The sequence below is a fragment of the Panthera pardus genome, unplaced genomic scaffold, assembly GCF_024362965.1.
Source record: "Panthera pardus isolate Hobbes unplaced genomic scaffold, ASM2436296v1 HiC_scaffold_17, whole genome shotgun sequence".
In the NCBI taxonomy this organism is placed as follows: domain Eukaryota; kingdom Metazoa; phylum Chordata; class Mammalia; order Carnivora; family Felidae; genus Panthera; species Panthera pardus.
The window spans coordinates 142392281-142413204 of NW_026526732.1; the positions used below are offsets into that span (position 1 = coordinate 142392281).

The window sequence follows — 20924 nt, forward strand, 5'->3', positions numbered from 1 at the left end:
AGACTTGAATCGTTTTCAACCTCTCCCTCGCTGCCACCTCCCACATTCAGTGCAGCACAGAGATTTACTGGTTCTCCCTCAGCGACGTCAGGCAGACCATGCCCACACTCCCCACCCGCTGCCAGGTCCCCGTGCCCACACGCAGATGGCCGCGGCCACCCCACTCCTCAATCTCTCTGCCCCCTGCAGGTGTCTTAAACAGTGTTCCCAAGCCCTTCTGCTCTAATTATGAGAGCCAGACTTTAAGCAAATTAACTATGTCACTCATACCATTTCTTCTCACACGTTAATGTGCCAGTAAATCTAGGGGTTTTGTTAAAGTGCAGATTCTGGTCCTGGAAGTCTGGGTGGGGTCTTAGATTCAGCACTTCTTAACAAGCTCCCTGGAGATGCCAATGCTGCTGATCCACGGAGCACACTCGGAGAAGCAAGGAGCCCTGCCAGCCACCTTTCTTCTACCAGACACCTCATCTGCTCCGTCCACCTGGGTATTTGGAAAGTAAGGCCCAGAGAACCAACACGATTTGCCCAGTCGCACCACAGGTTGGGGACCGTGCTGGCTAGTCCTCAGGGGCCCTTCTCCCTCCCTGTCCAGCCGTGGGAGGTGACAGGATGGGCCATGGTGGTCAGGCGGAATATAATGAATAGAAGGACCAAAAAGAGAATCTCTTGGAGAATTTGGTGTCAGTGGGGCTGGACAATGACTGTTGGTCCTGGCTCAGGGAGACGGCAAAGGAGGCTGCGTCCTTCATTGCTGGGGGAATAAATGCAACCCCCAGGAGTCCGGGCACTGAGACCCAAGGGGAGTGGCCCGCCGCCACCTCCCATGCGCTTCAATCAGGGACAAATCAGTGCCCCCACGCACAGCCTAACCAAGACATCCTGTCTCCTTTCAGGTTTCCAGTAAGCATCCGGCCGTGCACTGTGGCAGCAAGAATAGAGTACAGATGAAGGAAGGCATCTCGTCTCACTCGCCCTGACTTCAGATGTGATCTGTGGGCTGCTGGGAGCAACTAGTGATTTGGGTTCCCATAGAGGGGGCTGTGTTTCCTTAAGGATGGTGTCCTGGAGGCTGCCAGTGAGGCTGGGGCCAGGGCTTCTGGCACCATCCTTGCTGTGGGTACTGGGGCTGTTGGCCGGACCAGGGAATGCCGGGGTGCTAGTGGTTATATAAGGGCTTCTGCTCACTCTTGTAGTGGCCGATTTTAAACCTTGGAGATTATGAAATAGTACCATCATAATGCAGTGGCAGGGGAGGCTCATGCTGGTAGAATACGGGAGAAATGATCATCTGTTATTTTTAGCTACCTACCAGCCCGCTCTCTGCCCTACCCCCTGGTTTAGGAGCCCAGGAATGGCTGGGGCAAGCCAGGCAGGACGTTGGAGCCAAAGACCAAGCAGTGGAATGCAAAGCATCTTGATGGCCAGTCCTGATCTCCCAAACCAAACCTTCTGCCATCGCCCTCATGGCCCAGATGACCCATAGGCAGTGCCTGAATCAGCCGTATTTCTAAAGAGTCACCCACCCTGCAGGGTCCAAGGACATCGTTGCATCCTAGGAGCTGTGGATGGCTCCCAGGAGCTCTGCAGAGAGCTTGAGAGGCGCGGTGTGGGCACCTTGGGCTTCACACCCTCACCCAGCCTCTTGGGGCTCTGCATGACTTGGGCCCAAACTCCCCGTTCCCACCGGGAAAACAGAGCTGCCAGGGGCTTGCCTCAGTGAGCCCTTGCAGCACTCTGGGGCCTGGCTGCATGATACAGACCCAAGGGAGGGTGGGCCAGCCCTCAGGAGGCCCTCAGAGGGCAGGGGCAGCAAGGTCCCAAGCCAGCAGTAGGTAGGGAGAGGTGTGGAGTGGGGAGAGGATGGACATCTGAAATGAAGCTGAGTAAAAGTGTTTGTCTACCATTCCTGCTATCTCTGTCCTATGAATACAGGACCTGCCGCCCTGGAAAGAGAGCAGAGAGAAAAATACATTGAATTGGCTTGCTGTCCCCCCTGCCCAGGACTGGGTAAAAGGATCATGCGAGAGAAGGTAGATGGTCCCATTTCAAAGCCAGGCAGGCCATACAGCCCCTCCAATCCACACCCTCACTGATAATATTAGAAACCCTGAAGCAAAGGGGAGGGGCTGGCTTCTAAGGGCTTGTTAGTGGCAAATGTCCCCTCCTTGGGGGCTTTCCCTGACCGCCCAACTAGAGCCACCCCCTAGTTACTCTCTATCCCATTTCTCTGTTTTATTTTCCTCATCACCGCCTGACATATCATCTCTCTTTATTTGCTTATTTTTTTATGGCCTGCAACCCCTCCCCCAAGACTAGAAGCTCCATGACAACAAGGACCTACATGTCTTGCTCATCACTATGTCCCCAGCACAAGTTGGCACTGAGTAAAATACCCTTTCAGTTAATGAGTGGCAGAGACAGAACCCAGACTTCTTGGGCTGGCATCTGGCCCATGCCTTTACTCTGGCTCTGTGACTGAGGCCCATCGGGCAGGGTCCAGCCTCCCTGGCCCTCACAGTCCTGTGGCACATAGTAAGTCCTCAATAAAGTCTGTAGAACCCAGGAAGACCAAAACAGAGCCCTTACAGCCAGATCCTAGAAGCCTCCCCGAGTGCCCAGGGCACACGTGTAACACAGACACCCAGTCTCAAGAGCCCTGAGGCAGCATGGAGTTGGCCAGAGTCTTTGGAGACAGCCTCAGTGTGCCTGGCACACCTTAGTGCCCTCGGCCCTCTAGAGCTGGTTAGAGTCTATTGACTTTAGATCTCCTGCTGAGAACTTATCTCCTGGATCCAAAGGCCTTATTGACAGAGATGTGTGGTGTGGGCCCATGCAGGGTGTGAACCCACCTCCTGCAGCAATCACTGAAGGCAGGAGAGGAAATGAAGAAGAGAGAAAAACAGACAGCTGGGCCATGGTGTCTTGCCGAGAGAGCTGTATACCAAGTGTGTACAGCAACTGGAGAGGGACACCCCCCCCAAATGTCCCTTCCCAATGGAAGCTGGGCCTTTGATGTGGACACATGCTTGACCACAGTGCATCTTCCACAAAGTTCACTGGCCTTTAAAATGGGAGAAATGGATGCAATGCTCTGAAAAGACTCTCCAGCAATCCTGAGCTCAGTGGGGCATGTGAGTTCACTCCAGGCCAAACTGTAGAGCTTTCCAAAACATCTTCTGGAAAGCAGCCTGGCCGGTGACTCCAGCCCAGTCCCTACTAGAATTCAATTTGCTCTGCTATTCACTTGACAGGAGATGTTAGGAGGACAGTTTAGAATGTGGCTTGCTCAGATCCTGCTACAAGGGATTTTTAGGAAGCAGATACAGAAACTGTGGTAGATTGAATAACCAGTCTTGAGACTTTGCCCCCTAAAATAGAATTATACATCCAAAGCTTTGCCACAGCCTCATGGCGGCAGGGTATTCTTTCCTACCCCTTAAATTTGGGCTTGGCTCTGTGACTTGCCTTGGTCAATGGGATGTTAGCAGACGTGCTACAAGCGGAGGCTTGACATGAGCGTGCAGGCTCGGGCTCTCCTCTCACACTCCAGGGATCTGCCTTGAGAAGAACATGCCCTGGATAGGTGTGCCCCTTCAGCCTAGATCCCAGAACATACAGAGAGCAGATCTGAGCCCAGCCTACAGCCTGGAGCCAAGGCCAGTGAACCTGTAGCCTGGAGCAGAGCCGTCCCATCAAGTCCAGCCCAGACCAGCTGAACCCTGGCTGATCCAAAGACCCAAAATCATGAGAATAAATGTTTGTTGTCATAAGCCACTAAGCCTTGGGGTGATTTGTCATGAAGCATTAACTGTAGCCATAGCTAACAGACACAGATATTGAAACCCAGGGATGATATATGACTAGATGCAGAATTTCTCAGAGTTCACTCTTTCCATCCACGCTGCCTACTGAAAGGGCACTTGAGAGAACACTGTATATGAAAAAGTAGGACCACCACTTACGGCCATGATAGAGCAACAGGGACACGATTTACCCTCCTGCTTTAAATAACTGAAAATTAGACAAAATGTATAAGACAATAAAACACTGGGAAAAGGCAGTACAGGACACTAACCCCCAAGAGAAGGGAAACAAGTGAGGTGAGCCCTATGATTGCCCCAACTTACAGCTCCTCACAGTACTTAGGCTGCAGTCCTGGAAGCAGGCACCAGGTGGCGCCCAGTGGTTTCCCTAGTTAAGGAATTGGAGCCTATAGTCCAGGGAGGCCAAGGGGGCTTCCATTGGCAAGGCCAAGTACAAGAGGTGAGTGAGCTGCAGACAGAGAGTGCGGACACACTGCGGAGATCTCCAGAGGGTTCTCTCAAGTCTTCAGCCAACTGCTGGGCGAGGCACGTGGGTGAGGAAATCACTCAAGGCTGGAGAAAGAACCACCAGAAAGGAGCTAGTAGAAATTTTCCAGAAATAACACAGGGTTGGGAGTACTCCCAACAGCCACAGTGGAGAAACCGTCTCACAAAAAAAGTCACTGAACAGAAAACACATAAGGTATTTATGTGTGGCATACATTTGGAAGTGGCACCAAATTAGCCAGAGATCAAAGCTATTCCGGTCCTGCCTAACAAAATCTAAAAAGTAAGCATCAAAAGAGTCAAACTGCTTTCAGTGAGTTTCCAAACAGAGCTCAAAAACATTTAAAGGAGTAAAAAAAGAATCTAACACCTAACAATATAGAAGGGGCACCCAGTAGAAGTTACCAAGGATGCAAAGAAGCAGGAAAACATGGTTTGTAGGAGAAAAACCAATTGATAGAAATAGAAACAAATAGAAACAGATGATTGAATAAGTAGACAGGGACTGTTTTTTAATGCAATGGGTGTATGTTTAAAATACAGGCAAGGGGTGCATGGGTGACTCAGGTACGTGGGTGACTCAGTCCGCTAAGCGTCTGACTCTTGATTTTGGCTCAGGTCATGATCTCAAGGTTCGTGAGATCCTGAGATCGAGCCCCGTGGGCTCTGCGCTGACAGCACAGAATTCTCTCTCTCCCTCTCTCTCTGCCCCTTCCCCTCTCTGTTTCAAAATAAATAAACTTTTAAAATATATGTATAGGCAGAAATATTCCCCTTGTAATTCCTTAAATGTAAACATGCCTCATCCATCTGGTCATTCTTTTAACAAGGATGTACCATCCACTGTGGTAAGTTCTGGTGACTCAGAGGTGACCAAGACAGAGAAAGTGCCAATCGTCTCATTCTAGGGGTGCCTGGGTGGCTCAGTCAGTTGGGAGTCCATCTTGGGCTCAAGTCCTGATCTTGTGGTTCATGAGTTTGAGCCCCGCATCTGTCTCTGTGCTGACAGCTCAGAGCCTGGAGCCTGCTTCAGATTCTGTGTCTCCCTCTCTCTCTGTCCCTCCCCTGCTCACACTCTGTCTCTCTTTCTCTGAAAAATAAATAAACATTAAAAAATTTTTTTAAAAAAAGAACTTACATTCTAATTGGGGAGATGGACAAAAAACAAATAAACAAGGGAATCTGAGCTAAGATGGAGTTGGGGTGGGATAGGATGGGCCTGGGCTCACTGTGGGATAGGATAAGAGTGTGAGAGCCGGGACATGGCACAGAGAGGAAGTGGGGAGAGGCAGGTTTACAGCTAGAATGGTGGGCCAGGGATTCAATAACATGAAGAGGCGTGGGGCTGAGAGGTCGAATAGGAACATGGAGTACAGCAAATAGGAGACTTGGGGGATGTGAGTCATCTAAGAATATGGGGGGAGAGAGTATTTCAAGACATGTGTCCAAGGGTCTGCCGGGGTGATAAGGCAGAGGAGATGTTGGCCGTGAATGTTGGAAGTTGACAATGTATGGGTAAAATGTGGGAGGAGGAAAATAGCATTTCCTTTAACACAGGTTCCTTCTCCTGTGTGGAAAATGGCTTCTGGCTATGTGGCCCCGGATGCTTCTGTCAGGACAAGGAGGGAGGCAGCAAGCTTTTTTAGGATCAACTGCTTTATTTGGGTTTCTATCGCCAACTGCCAGTAAGCAGGGCTGAGCCCATTTTATGCACATTGAGGGGGAACTCAGAGCAAGGAGCAAACAGAAAGCTGGTTAGGGATCCCTCCCTCTCACTTGCCTCAACTCCTCAGCTTGAGAAGGCAGCCCTTCCCCAGACCAGCCCCCTCCCCCCTGCACTCCCAGTTCCAGGTGTGATGATCAATGCACGATCAATGCACCGACCGGTGCAGCATTTCCTTCATGACATCGCTCGGGACTGGACCACCAGAATGGTGCTGACCTGCTGACTTAAGTGACTCTCACATAGGAAAAGTACCAGACATAGGACAAAGAGTCTTCGCACGTACTGAATGGACAACAAACAAATCCACAAGTACCTGTTGTCTACAACATTCTAAATCTTCACCAGTAACCATTATTACACCTCAGATGGACTCATGAATTTGGTGCAGTTTTAATCAAATTGCTTATATAGACAGGAGCTCGCAAAAAATGTTTGCCAGGATCCCACACACTCAGCAGCAGCCCTGGCCTTTTCTACACTCTCAGTTTCTCTGTTCACTTCATCTCCCAGGCCCTGGGAAGGCTCTGCTCCTCCCTGGGGCCAAGATGGACTGTATCCTGATCAACACCCCACATCTACATCCTGGTCCATGTGTTCCCAAGTTTATTGCTGCTTTTGCCCCAGTGCATCTTGCAGCTCTGGGTTTTTCCATAGTCTGCACACATAAGGAGGCATAAGGGCTTCTTTAACAAAGGGTGTCTAATGGATCCTTTAACAATCCCCTTGCCTTTTTCAAATTTAGTGGCCATCACAAGAGAGAGGCATGATCTTCCCACTCCTATTGTCTCCCAAAGGTATTTGTCTGACAAGCTGAACGATTCCTTCATTAACCTCCACAGATGAGCTCTTTCCCTGCAGGATTTACAAACCACAATGACACAAAAAACTACTAATGACTTAGTTATAGAACAAAGAGTCTGACAGACACTGGCTGTGTCCTGCCCATGTTCCCCAACCCACCTGGAGGTCCCACGTAGCTTTGGTGAACAGTTGTCATCCACACCAACAGCCTCCTGTCTCAAGTATCCGTCTGTCTCTACCCGAAGGTCCTCTTCCTCCATAGGAACACTCTGGGTCCATTGGCAGGGCAGGCCAGCAGCGCAAGAGTTAAGCTCTCCTGGAGCAAATCCTCAACTAATGAGGGGCAGGCGCTGGTGGACAAACACCCCCAGCTTCCTTGCCCCCCCCCCAGGACAACTCTGAGGTGTGCCCCACAGCCTCCCAGAGGTCCTGGCGGGGCTGAGACCCAGGTGCCCATGGCAGATACCTGTTCAAAAACTCACCTTGTATTGACTGCCCCCCTACCCTGTCTCTCCTCCCCACTCTCTTGGGATGGGTTCCTGGGACCACTTCCCACATGAACTAGTCACGCCCAAATTTTGCCTCAGAGTCCATTCTGAGGTAAATCCGATTTAAGCGAGGGCATCTATTTCAGAATCACGAGTCGGGGGTGGGGGGGGACTCTTGCATCCAAGCCCTCAAAGTGGGAGCCCCATCCCCCACTTCAACGAGAGCCCTTCTCTTCACAGTGCCCATCCTGGAGTGCAGGGAAAGAGTTCACGTGAGAAACGAATCCTACTGCTCAAAAAACAACAACAACAGAAAAAACAATGGAAAATCTGAACAAGGTCAATACCAGGTGTGTTTGTTTGTTTAAAGCCTTTCCCTCAAATCACCCCTCAGCCTTCTCCCTCCTCTCTTCTGGCCACACAGTTGAGGTCACACTCCTCTCTGGCCACGAGGACAGAGACCTATACAAACCCGTGCCACCCCTGCCTCCACACAGGATGCTCTCCCGCACGCTTCACTGTGGGGACACGTCCAGGAGCTTCACTGTGGGGACACGTCCAGGAGCCCAGACGACCATATGCAGAACTTGTCGCTTGGGTCCGTGGTGCTGCCAATCATTGGGGCTCAGGGCAGCAGGGTCTGAAACCACGGCTCCTTTTTTCCACTTGCCCTTTTCCCTGCAAGGGATGTACCCGGGGCAGGTGGGCCTTATCTTCTCCCTTTGGTTCCGGTTTGGAACGTGCCCTTTTTCATTTGTGCGGATATGTGTCTATTGAGTGACTCCCTAAGCGAATACCGATGTTGGTTGGTGGGGTGGCAACCTGTCCTTTTCCTTATCTCAGGGCTCATCCAGATGGAAAGAGGCCCGTGCCCAGCTGCTCTGTTTACTCTGCATTCTCTCCCCATTGTACACGAAATTGATCTGAGAGGGGTTTTGTTTTTCTTCTTTTTCCTCCAATCTCCTTATTAGTTCAGCCTCAGAAAGTCCCTTATCACTTGCCGGATGTCAGGCCACACTCTGCCATCAGGCCTGGCCATGTTAGACTCTCCATTAATTGATTTTGCCCTCCCCACTTGGAAGCACAAATTGGCTCTGCCCATTAGCAGCAATAATTCCCTAAAAGGGATTATAAATCATGCCCCGTGTCCATCAGTCACTCACAGCGGAGCAGTGCCCCCGTGGGGTGGGAGATGGAGTGTTTGATGGACAGGGGAGGTCCCCACAGTCAAGCAGATTCTCTCCTAAACCTGACCAAATGAGGCCACAGCCGACTGCAGTCACTACAATAGGCCCCAGCACAGAGGGTTCCACTGGCATGTATTGAATGAGTCAAGGTGGAGAGAAAGAGGGCTGCCTCTGTGGTGCAGGATGACCTTGTGATTTGACCCTCACCCACCAATTCCACCATTATGTTACCACTCTCTGGCTCTGTGGGCTTGGGGTTTCCATAAGTACACCCCCCCCCCCGCCCACACATACACACACACACTAAAATGGAAGTGCTCCTGAGAAGGACTCATCCTAAACTCTAGTCAAGTCTTTGGGGGTCCATGAAAAGTGAACGTGAGAACAGGAGACGAGGGGCACAACCAGAGGAGAGCTGAGGAAGGAGCCTCAGAGGGGAGAGTGAGCAGCGAGGACAGGGGGAGGACAACAGGCACACAGGAGGTTCTCAATAGGTAGGCCATAAGTGAAGGCAGTGTCTTGACCCTAGAGAACCTGCCAGGACCTGGGCGGGGGGCTCCAGTTAAGGGCTAACCCAGCGCTCCTTCCACCTCAACATGTCAGAGACAGAGCTCTGGCCCCCAGCGCCCACCCCTTTCTCCCATACAGACAGTCCATACTCTTCCCTTGATTTCCTTCCACCTTGGAACCACCACCATTGCCTGTGGACAATGTCCAGACCCGTGGAGGATACTTGGGCTGAAGAAGTTACTAAGACCTGCCTGAGATTCCCCCAGATGTCAACAGACGAGCTTTCTAAATGATACACAAGAGAACTCTTCGCACATTGAGCTTCTCTAGGGCAATAAAATAGGATTTGATTATTACGCGGCCCTGCAGGTGTAACTACAAACCCAAGCTTAAAGCCAGGAAGTAGCAAGTCTGTGATGATATGATGTTAGTCAACCTGTGTGGTCCCATCTCTCCAGACCATAAAGAAAAACCGGTCAGGGGTGAGTCTGGGGAGTCTTGATGCTTCCTTCCTCCTCCGAGACAAGCCCACATCCCAGCCACGGTGCTGTCTGGGAAAGCTCTGGGTATAGAAGAGCCTTGTAAGGGGTAGCTTGAGATCCACAGGTGACTTCAGGGAACCCAGAACCAGCAGGACTGCAGAGAAGGCAGCTGCCACACCCAGGCAGGGCTCCCCTCAACCATGGGATGGATGAGGTGCTTCGGAGCGGAGACACCTTGGCTGCCTTCGGCACTGGTTACGGTGCCGGGATGTTCCCCAGGGGTGGCCTCCACATCCTGCCTACACCTCCACCCCCTGTTATTTATCGTTCTGGTTCTGGCCTTACAGCAGGTTAAGAATCCTATGACACTACCAGTGTCTTGATCATTCACATACTTGAAGAGGTAAAATGGAAAAAAAATCTCCCCCTGGCTTTTATTTTCTATAATCTCTCCCTCCCTCTCTCTCTCTCTCTCTCTCATTACCGAAACCATCATGGCCTGTCCTGGACACAGAGGCCACAGTATCTGCCTCCCCATACCCCTTTCCAAGTGACACCTGTACAGGTGATGCCCCCACCCCCTGGCTGGGGCAGAGCAGCTGAAGGTATTGCTTGACTCAAGGCCGTCCAGACACCTGTGAAGTGGCCCACGTGAAAAGGTGCTCTTGACATCGGCCTCACCTTGGAGACAAGAAGTACAAGAGAAAGAAGAGAAGGGCAGCAGCTGATGCTGACGGGATGCCCGCAGGGCAGCCTGGAGCAGAATCCGAGGCAGAGAGACAGGACAGAGCACAGGGAGGGAATGGCCGGCTGGCTGGGGCGAGTGGAGGGGTGCACCCCGCGAGGAGAGGGAACAGAGCCTGTTAATGGCCAAGAGTGAGGACACAGGCCCAGTTGCTCCAGAAGCCTGGCGGCTCCTGGCTTCCCTTCACAAATTATTTCAATTACTTCAGATAGCTGGAGTGTGTTGCTATTTCTTCCAACTCAAATAAGCCTTGAACAATTAAAACAACGACAAAAATTTGTGTAGCCATTGGGAAGTAACAGAATACCTAACAGTGGCTTAAATAAATAGGGTTTATGTTCCCAACATTTTTGAAATCTAGAGATAGGTGTGTGCAAGAATCAGCTGAGCATCAGTGGCGCCCGAGTGGCTCAGTCAGTTGAGCGTCCGACTTTGGTTCAGGTCATGATCTCACGGTCTGTGAGTTCAAGCCCCGCGTCGGGCTCTGTACTGACAGCCCCGGAGCCTGGAGCCTGCTTGGGATTCTCTGTCTCCTTATCTCTCTCTACCCCTCCCCTGCTCATCTGCCTCTCTCTCTTTCTCTCTTTCAAAAATAAAAAATAAACATAAAAAAAAAAAAAGAATCAGCTGAGCGTCTTTGCAACCCTCTTGACCTTTCCCTCAATGAGGCCAGCCATCTGTGCATTCAGGGCACACAGAGGGGGAACGGTGGGCCCAGCCACAGCTGAGCCCTTTGCGGGGACAGCACAGCCTGGCCCCACACGTCCACAACCGGCTCTGCACACACCCAGTTGGCCAGAACTGGGTCACAGGGCCACCCGAGCTGCCAGAGAGCCGGGAAAGTGGGTGCGAGGGATGCTGTCCATCCTCTGATGTCCTCCCCATTTCTGTGCCCTCTTTAATGTGGTTCTGCTTCCAATGGCCTGGCCTACCGATCACTTGGGACTCCAGTGGACCATCCCCAGGTTACCGGAGCCGTTTGCCAGCTGTGTGCCAGAGATGGCTCAACGACTGGCTGGTGTGGGATTGTGAAAGCCCAGCTCCCCTGCCTCCACCTGGGACTAACGGTGTGCATCACCCACCAGGGCTCTCCACGAACCAGGCTGAGCTGGGACTATGGTCTCCTGTTTGACCCTGCTTGCCCCACATCCGTATCACTCTTCGCTTACCCCGCTGCTCACACACAAATCCCCCTCTCGGGGCTGCTCCCGGGAACCCGGCCCAGAGCACAGGGAGCAGGACTATCATGATGGGTTAGACCGATCACGCTCCGTTGCCTGGGGCTCACAAGCACACGGTTTGGGCTCTGCTAGCTGGGAAGGAGGGAGAGGATGTAGACAGGCAGCTCGTGTTGTCTGCAGCCACAGCCCATCACAGAAAACGTGAGCAGAGAACTTGGAAGACACACACACTGCAGGTGCGAACGTACATTGGTGCAGCCCCTTTGGAAAACAGCCAGGCAGCTCCTCAAAAAGTTAAACATAGAATGACCACGTGACCAGCAACTCCACTCCCAGAGACATGAAAACATACATCCTCACCAAAGCCTGTAAGTGAATATTTGTAGTAGCATTATTCCTGATAGCCAAAAAGTGGAAACAACCTGAATATCTATCAACCGATGAACGGATAAATAAAATGTTGGTATACCCACGCAATGAAATATGATTCAGCCATAAACAAGAATAAAGTAGAGGCACCTGGGTGGCTCAGTCGGTTAAGCAGCAAGACTTCGGCTCAGGTCATGATCTCGTGGTTTGTGAGTTCAAGCCCCATGTCGGGCTCTGTGCTGACAGCTCAGAGCCTGGAGCCTGCTTCGGATTCTGTGTCTCCCTCTCTCTCTGCCCCTCCCTTACTTGTTCTCTCTCTCTCCCTCTCTCTCTCTCTCTCTTTTCCTCTCTCAAAAATAAACATTAAAAAAAAAAATAAACTACTGACAAATGCCACAACATGGATGAACCTTAAATACATTACACAGAGGCCAGACACAAAAGGCCACAAACGGTCAGACTGAATCTCTATGACATGTCCAGTATAGAGAAATCCAGAGAGAGAAAGCAGATTAATGGTTTTGCCAGAGGCTGAGGGGGCAGACTGGATGCTCAGGGGTTTCTTTCAGAACTGATGAAAATGTTCTAGAAAAGATTGTGGAGATAGCTGCATGATTCTGAAAATACTAAAAACCCTTCAACCGTATACTTTAAATGTGTGAATGAAATGGTATGTGAATTATATCTCAATAAAGCTATTGCAAATTCACACACAAGCAAAGAAGAGAAAGACAGGAAAACACCCTCCATTCCACTCCCCAGAGCGAAGCCACTGTTAACATCTCAGGCCAGGATATAATTTTAGCTTCTTTTTTACTCACACATACATCTCACCAATATTGTATTGGAGGAAACCTGATAAGGATTTCAAGCCAAAAAACAAAAAACAAACAAAAAACAAACAAACAAAAACTTTCAGCAAAAGCTATGAAGCAAATGCATACAACTTGTTGGGAGCATCAACCCTATTCCTGTTCTTGGTCAAGGCTGTTCTCTATTTGCTTTGCCCTGATTTGTTACCCAGTTTATTATCTTCAGGGCCCTCAGTAGGCAGGCCATCCTCCCAGCCCCATTCTGTAGCCAAGGCAACTGAGCACAAGGCATTTTCACACCCATCCTGATTCCTTCCCAGCGTGGGGACCCGAAGCCATCCATCACGGGTGAAAAGCTGGGGCTGTGGAGGGCACCCACTCAGGCCTGGGCAGAATGAAGGGGAAAGCATCTGATTTGGTCCAGAAACACCCATCCAACTTGTAGGCAGAGGGTAAGACAAGACGACCGCAGGAGGATCCGGTAGGTCTCTTTGAGGGGTCCATGCCACCGACCTGTGCTCTCCAGGGTCCAAAAGGCTAGTGGGGGGTGGCTGGCCTGTTTGCGCTGGAGGCACTTAGTGCAGCCACGCTGAGCCGCACTGTTCAAACAGACTCCCCGGCCTCCAGACACCTGTGCCGAGGAGGACGAGGAGGGCGAGGCAGGCAGGAGGCTGGGCACGGGTCCCCGGGCGCTTCCCCCCTCTCCTCCCGGAGGCAGCCCCGTAGCCCCGGCAGATTCCCGGCCACACCATGCCCCAAGCCAGGCTCTGCAGCTGCTGGGGTGGCCGGGTGCTGCCCCTGCTGCTGGCCTACGTCTGCTACCTGCTGCTTGGTGCCACTGTCTTCCAGCTGCTGGAGAAGCAGGCGGAGGCTCAGTCCAGGGACCAGTTCCAGTTTGAGAAGCTGCGCTTCCTGGAGAACTACACGTGCCTGGACCAGCGGGCCCTGGAGCAGTTTGTGCAGGTGAGAGGGAGGTGCTGGTGTGGGATGGTGGGCAGAGTGGGGGTTCTCGTGGCAGATCCAGGGCGATCAGTCCGGGGAGGGGTGGTTAATGCTTGTTTGGAAGCAGTGTAGAGCGGGAACAGAGACCTAGGGAGACCTAGGGCTGGTTTCTGGCCCCAGGTCTAGAACCAGATTGCTGTGTGACACTGAGCGGGTCACTCAAACTCACTGATCCCAAATTTCCTCATCTAAAAGGTGAGCCGAATGATCTCAGAGGTGCTGCAGACATTTACAGCGGATCAAAAGCACTTTTTAAGCAGCCACTTGCTGCATAAATGTGAACTGTGTGTCAGTGTTAGCAACGCTGTGCAAATTTCCTTCTCCCATGCGCCATACTTCCCCTACCCCAACCCCGGGGCTGCTAATCCTTCTGTCCTCACCCCCCTCACTTCCCTCTGCTGACCACACTCGAGGGCTGTGGGTGGGACACACAAATTACGGTCAGGAGCAGCTGCCATGCTGGTCTTCCCCGGCCCAGTGAGCAGGATGAGCAGGATGATGGCTACACAGCAAGGCGTCCACAGGGGGCTCTCTCTGGGGCAGAGCATGTCCCCCTATGTCTGGGCCCCTCCTACTTCTCTGCACAGACTCTGGAGCCCCAGCACCCTCTCTCCAAGAAGCATGGCAAAACTGGGGTGTTGTGAATGCCTTGGAGACCAGGGGGCCCAGTGAAAGACAACAGCCACCACAAAGGAACAAGCCAAGTGCAGAGTCATCAGAGTGATAATTGGCACTTAGTGAGCATTTACAAGGTGCCTAAAACAGTGGGGAACAGGGTCATCATGCTGGGGTTAGACCGGTCATGATCCATCCTCTGGAGCCAAGAATTTTATACGTGTTTCCTCATAATGACCTATGGCTATCACTGTCTCCAGTTGGTAGGTGGAAACTGGGCCACAGAGAGGGGGAGTGTGGGCAAGACTGCAGGCTTAAGTACTGGGGACAGAACTCACCCCTCAGCTGGCTGCTCTTCACCATACGAATTAGCATAAGTGTAAGGCCTTGGGGTGGGCAGGATACAGCCTAGAGCAGCAGTCCTCAAAGTGCGGCCCCTGGACTGGCTGCATCAGCATCACCAGGGAGTCCTTTAGAAATGCCGACATCGCACCCCACCCCAGGCGCTCCAAATCAGGAGCTCTGGGGGCAGGACCAGCAGCCTATTGTTAACAAGCCCTCCAGGCCATGCCCATGCCCTCAAGATGGAGAACAGCTGACCTAGAAGATGATAGTTGGGTGGGGTGGACAGAGAGAACTTTCCAGAGATGTGAGAGACCAGTCCAGGCCCTTTCTTCCAGGAAACGAGGCCTCCTTGCTCTCCAGCAGTACAGGGCTGGCACCATAGCACCCCTATTAAGACTGAGAAGGGCTCTGGCGCCTCCCAAGACCCTCGTGGGCCCTGGAGCCCATGGCACCTCCTCCTCCCTCAGCCTAGGACTAGACGCAAAACCCAGGAGCCTGAGGGTGTGGGAAGGATTGGTGGCTGGGATCTAACTAGCTCTGTAAACAGAGCTAAAAAACAAGCCTAAAAAATAGGCTTGACTGCAGCCCCAGCCACTGAATAACAACACCCTGGCTCTGGCCTCCCCAGGGGAGCCAAGACACCTCCGTCCTCAGTCTCCTTGGGAGGGACCCTCACTTGCCAGGGGATGCCTGGCTGACAGGAATAGGATTCCAGAAGAGCACACATTACTGGTAAAATTCACAAGAGGAAAAGCCATTAACAGTACCAGAAGCAGTGTTAGAGACGCCTCCACAGGAAAAAGGCCTTGCCCCGGTTCACAGGATTCGTGTCTGGCTTTTTCTACATGTGTGGATTCTTACAGAAAAATGGAGGGTCACACTGGGGGCCCCACATTCAGTACCCTCGCTGAATCAATGCCCCTCCTCAGCAGGATGGAGTGCTTCAGGTTGGCTGTGGGAGACAGCTGGGCCTAGAGCAAGAGCTGCTCCCAAGGGTGAGGGTCTCCAGGGAGTGAGCGTGTTCTGGAATGTTCCATCCTGGCCTCTCTGGGTGTGTGGGAACGGGAGGGAGACCAAAGTCCACATGTGAAGAGACCAGTTCTGCCAAAGTGAAGAAAAGCAGACAGCCTGTGTCAGGACTCCCAGACTGGCCCAGCCTACCAAGGCCACCCCCACCCTGGCCAGGAGCACACACACCCAGCCAGTGGGGAAAAGGTTCCCACAGGAACTGGAGGCCGGAGTGGCCCCCTCCCCCACTGCCCTCTTCCAGCTTTGGGGGCTCTATCAAGTGGCAAGATTGTGCTGTTGCCTGGGACAAGGCATGGTCACAGGGGAGGGAACTGGGGAGGGATCACTAACCATCTCCAAGAGGGCTGGGCCTCGGGACAGAGGGGCTTACGCTTGAGCCTTCCAGGGTTCAGATTCCGTAAACACACACTCAACACACATGCACATGTATGCGTATAACACACCACACAGAAACACCACTACATACACGACCTTTGCCCTGGTGTCTGATGGAATTTCTCTTGTAGGCATGGGCTGGGCCTCATGAGGGGGCAGCAAAGAGCAAGGCTGCCCGCTCCCCGGGAATACCTAGAACGGGGTTCTCTGTCCCCACCATCAGCCCTGCGGGAGGGCAGCCCCATGGCTTCCCTGTGGCCCCCCAAATCTACGTTCCCCAGTAAGCTCTTCCGGGAACATCCGACCTGGAATCTTCCTATTGTCCTCACAACACATCTACGTCTCACCCTCTTGGCCACAGACAGCACCTCCCACCTGGACCACTCATTAAGCACCCTCCTCTGCCTCCTTACACCCGTTCCCCTCCACCAGCCCATGTTTACAGCCCACACCTCAGTAGCCCTGGTCCGTGGAACAAGCAGTGGACTTGGGCAAGGCATTTAGCTACTTGGACAGAGCCTACATTTCCACAAAATGGAAACAAGACCATCTAAGAATATCATTAAGTGAGATGACAGCAGAGAGCTTGGCCACCAGCAGGGGCCATCAGCTGCCTCTTTCTCCCACCCCACACCACCCCCCCCCCAACAGGTGATCATGGAAGCCTGGGTGAAGGGTGTGAACCCCAAAGGCAACTCCACCAACCCCAGCAACTGGGACTTCGGCAGCAGTTTCTTCTTTGCGGGCACGGTTGTCACCACCATAGGTAAAGTGTCTGGGTGGGGAAGGGCTTCCCCAAAGTCCCTGTTTTGGTTGCGGTTGCTGAGAGCAGATGCTGAGACCAGGACTGTGGTTTATTTAGGAGATGATTCCAGGAAGCACAAGTAGAGAAGTGGGGAGGTAAAGCAAGAGAGGAGAAAGGGCAGCAACGTTTGCATGGGTGAACAGGGTCCCAGTTAGGACAACTGGCCTCGCTCCCACGGGAGCCCTCTGAGAGCACAGGCAGAGCACAGCCTCCGAACATTGCCTGTGAGGGGGGAGGAAATGAGGCTATTTATCTACCAACTCCTGCCCTCGATGGTTGAGAACTGACCCCGGATGTGTTAACTCTAGTATTTTGAACCTGCCCATAGACTACGCACGTTCTCAGGTACAGAGAGATGCAGGGACTTGGAGTAGAGAGCCATCTGGGTGGACAGGAACTGTCCCCCAGGCTGCAGGTGATGCCCCAGCTGTTCTGAGGGGACAGCACACCAATAGCATCTGCTGTGTTCCCTCACCTCCCCCAGGGAAAAACTAGACAGGAATGACACAAAGCAGTATGAGGAATCACTCCACGTAGGCAGGAGGAGGGTGGCAGTCAGGAGGGCTTCCTAGAGGCAGTGCCATTGGAGATGGGCCTTTCAAAGACAAGCAGGATTCTTACAAATAGAGATCATTCTAGCAGGGGCTGGGGAGAATGTTCTTGGGAAGAGAGGAGCTTCTCCTCTCCTCCAGGAGGTGATGGAAGATGACTACCTAGAGTCTGTGGGGGAGGCAGCTCTGAACTCTCTCTTTCCCATATTTGCACACTCCTCCCCTCCCCCCGCAGGATACGGCAACCTGGCGCCCAGCACGGAGGCAGGCCAGGTCTTCTGTGTCTTCTATGCCTTGGTGGGCATCCCGCTCAACGTGGTCTTCCTCAACCACCTGGGTGCAGGCCTGCACGCCCACCTGGCCGCCCTCGAGAGGTGGGAGGAGCAGCCCAGGCGCTCCCAGGTAAGGCCCCCTCTTCATTATGGCCCTGTGGCGGGGTGAAAACAGAAACTGATACTGAGACTCGGTTTGGCAGGCAGGGTCTTAGGGGTAGAAACTCATGGAAGAAAGGGCGGGGCAGAGGGAGAAGTTGAATTGTGATCAGGCTGGACAAAGACTTGGCCAGCCCCTCGAGGAGCTCTCCCGCGTGTGTGGCCATGGGAGTTGTCCCACAGGGTGCTGAATCAGCCAGGGCTATATACCCTGGCCTCAATCAGACACAGGGTGGCCTTCTTGGGAAGGGTGTGCCCGTGGGCCCGGCGGTTCTCTGTAGCTGACATACGCCTCAAAGAAGACAGGAGCCAGAGGCCGCTGGCTGACTGCTGATCAACAAGGTCTCCTTTGAAAGGGAATCTGGACAGCACATCTCTGTGGCCATCACAGAACTCCAGCACCCCTTCCTGCGGTTGAAAGTAAACTTTGGGCCACCCAGCACACCCCCATTGCCCACCCGCTTGGCTAGCCCTTTGCAAAGCCAGCACACTAAGGAGGGCTGGGGTGCAGAAGAATCTGGGGCAGTTCAGTGGCTGTCCTCTGTCCCAGCTCTGAGTCTCTGACAGGTCTATCCAAGCGTGATCCTCAGACCCAAAGGAGTCTCCAAATTCCAAACTGACCCACTAATGAAATCCCTCTGACTAGATATTCCCCTGGCCTGGGCAAAAGCACACACACAGAATACAAACACCACCCCAAAGGTGTGCAGGGCAAGGAAGGGACATAGCTACGGCCCAGCTGCACTCCCAGATTTGCGCACTCCCCCTGCCCAATCCTGGGGCCTTCCAAGTGGACTCAGAGACAGACTCTCTCACTCCCAGCTGCTGCAGATCCTGGGCCTGGCTCTGTTCCTGACCCTGGGGACGCTGGTCATTCTCATCTTCCCGCCAATGGTCTTCAGCCACGTGGAGGGCTGGAGCTTCGGTGAAGGCTTCTACTTTGCCTTCATCACTCTCAGCACCATTGGCTTCGGGGACTATGTTGTCGGTGAGAACAAGGCAGTCACACTTCTCCGAGTGGGGGCCATGAGGGTTAGGGAATGGGGAAATAGTCCCTGGTTGTTTGGGGGAGACAAATAATTTGTAAGGCTTCTGAGGATTCTCACAACATCCTTAGACGTCTGTGGCCTGGGACCCATCACCCTTTCCCTCCACTGCAGATCCTTGTTATGGGGAGGCTGGTGAAGACCCCTATGAAACCTGGGAGGGGGTGTGGCTGTGCCCTCAGATGCCGGGCATTTATCATGTCCCTTCCCTGCCAGGTACAGACCCCAGCAAGCATTACATCTCGGTGTACCGGAGCCTGGCAGCCATCTGGATCCTCCTGGGCCTGGCCTGGCTGGCTCTGGTCCTCCCACTGGGTCCTCTGCTTCTGCACAGGTGCTCCCAGCTCTGGCTACTCAGCAGGGGACTTGGCCTCAAGGAAGGGGGAGCCCCCGAGATGGAAGGGGTCCCCAGGCCTCAGAAGACCCCTATCTCTGCATGAGGCCTCCAGCAACCCCAGGAGCCCCTCCTGCTTCCCCTACCCCTTCTAGACTTCTATATGCCTTCTAGACTTCCTGTTCAAGATCCTCCCCCTCCCCTTCCCAGCCAGGGTTGATCTCAGGATCTCTCCAGAGAGTAAAGGAGACAGGAATGTTCAAGCAAGTAACTGAAAGGAGATGTAGGACAGGATGAGAGACATGTGTGGAGTGAGATGCACGCTGTTGTCCCAAAGCCCCTCCCCCAAATGTGACCTGGAAAAGTTGAATCCAGACATGGATCACCGTAGCCAAATCTCCATCATGCCCTCCCCGCATTCCCCCCAACCCAGGAGACTTTATGCAGTACAGTAAACATAGGTTGACTTTATTTTCACCTCATTTGATATGTGCACGAGGGGCATTTGTCAGGCCCCCACTGTGTGTCAGGCAGAGGGCCAGGCTCTGGGGACACACAGTGAAAGATCCTGTTCTCCATGTGCGTTTAGTCCACTAGAAGCACTAAATAAGCAGAGAGGCCCCTACCCAGTGCCCAAAATGCTACAATGGGGCAGAGCAGGCCTGACAAGAGCCCATAGGGGTGGCTGGTGGGGAGGGTCAAGGAGAGAGGAGGGCTGGGGAGGGACTTTTGGAGCATCTTCATGCAAACAGGATATCTACCCTCAGGAATCTGGCAGCTGCCTCTCAAAGCCTGCCAGTTCCCCTTGCCTAGAGGTCTAGAACTGTCAGTGAACAAGGCTTAGGAGCTCTTGTGTATCCCATACCTTCCTGAGTGTGGCCTCCCCTGACTCCCCAGGGCACCCCTTGACCTCATCACCCCCTCTGGGTGCCTGTCTTAAGAGCCTTTCCAAACACACCCAGAGACGAGCTCCGTGGAGGCCTGGCCTCCTTTAGGAACATTCTCTGCAACCCCGGCCCTTCTCCTGCCAGACTGTGACGTCTCTGGCCAGAAGGAGAGGAGAGATTTAGACCAGTCCATCCACAGCCCAACTTCATCAAGGACTTCAAAGCTCTGCCCCTACCTCTGCCATCAAGGCAGGCCGGTAAGTGGCTGGGTGGCTCCGGACTCGACTGAGGCAAGGCTGTGAAGCAGAGAAGGCTCCAGATGGGACACATAGGGAAGGATCTACAGCATCAAGAGAGACCCAGGTTACACCCAGGACTTCCTCATATGGAGAAGAGGTCTGGGAAACTGAAGACCCCTGAGGGACTCCTTATATGCCCTGGATCCTTCCTCCTCCAGGAAGGAAGTTACCGGGCTTCTTCAGAAGCAGGAAATGGACAAGCCCACTGGTCAAGAATCCTCTCGCTTCCCAAGTTCATAGACAAGTGGTGATCAGCTGGGGTCCCTCATCTTTGGGAAAAGAAAGGGTGGTGTTGCAAGAGATCCAGGAAGGACTTGACAGGAGGCAAGGGTCCCAGGGTCCAAGAGCTTAGGCTGGGGCCCTAAGACAATAAACTTGGCTTCTACTTTCTCTTCCCCCTTGAGTGCGGTCTCCAGGAGTCCCTCCCACTGTTTGCTACAGTAGGACACGCTGGGGGGCTCTGGGCCCCTTCCACCTCAGAGCCTGCGGTCTCCCAGCACCCCTCCCCTTCCCCTGAGCTAGGCCTGGGGGGTGAGCACTCCACACACATTCTAGGCGGGGCCAGGTGCCCACAGCTTGGGGCTCGTTTTG

The 20924-nt window shown here is 53.1% G+C and overlaps 2 protein-coding genes across 4 annotated transcripts in view; both read left to right on the plus strand.

Annotated features, from left to right (window-relative positions):
• KIF6 (kinesin family member 6) overlaps nt 1–3777 on the plus strand; it is a 385916-nt gene extending 382139 nt beyond the window's left edge. For all 3 annotated transcript variants that reach the window (XM_019457021.2, XM_019457020.2, XM_053905057.1), the window contains one exon: nt 897–3777. In XM_019457021.2, the coding sequence (XP_019312566.2) occupies nt 897–907 (11 nt within the window). In that variant the 3' untranslated portion in view covers nt 908–3777. The remainder of the gene's footprint in view (nt 1–896) is intronic.
• Nucleotides 3778–13272: 9495 nt separating this feature from the next.
• Nucleotides 13273–20904, plus strand: KCNK16 (potassium two pore domain channel subfamily K member 16). The gene is made up of 5 exons (XM_019457019.2): nt 13273–13577; nt 16632–16746; nt 17572–17738; nt 18590–18755; nt 19030–20904. Exons 1-5 carry the CDS (start codon nt 13365–13367, stop codon nt 19251–19253), a joined length of 885 nt encoding a protein of 294 aa, XP_019312564.1. The 5' UTR covers nt 13273–13364; the 3' UTR covers nt 19254–20904.
• The last annotated feature ends 20 nt before the right edge of the window (nt 20905–20924 follow it).

Bases quoted from the DNA above. Each gene is read 5' to 3' on its own strand.
- KCNK16 (XM_019457019.2), top strand. From the start codon at position 13,365: ATGCCCCAAGCCAGGCTCTGCAGCTGCTGGGGTGGCCGGGTGCTGCCC. The intron at 16,747-17,571 runs GTAAAGTGTCTG...CTCCCCCCGCAG, and splicing joins CACGGTTGTCACCACCATAG to GATACGGCAACCTGGCGCCC. The intron at 18,756-19,029 runs GTGAGAACAAGG...CTTCCCTGCCAG, and splicing joins CTTCGGGGACTATGTTGTCG to GTACAGACCCCAGCAAGCAT.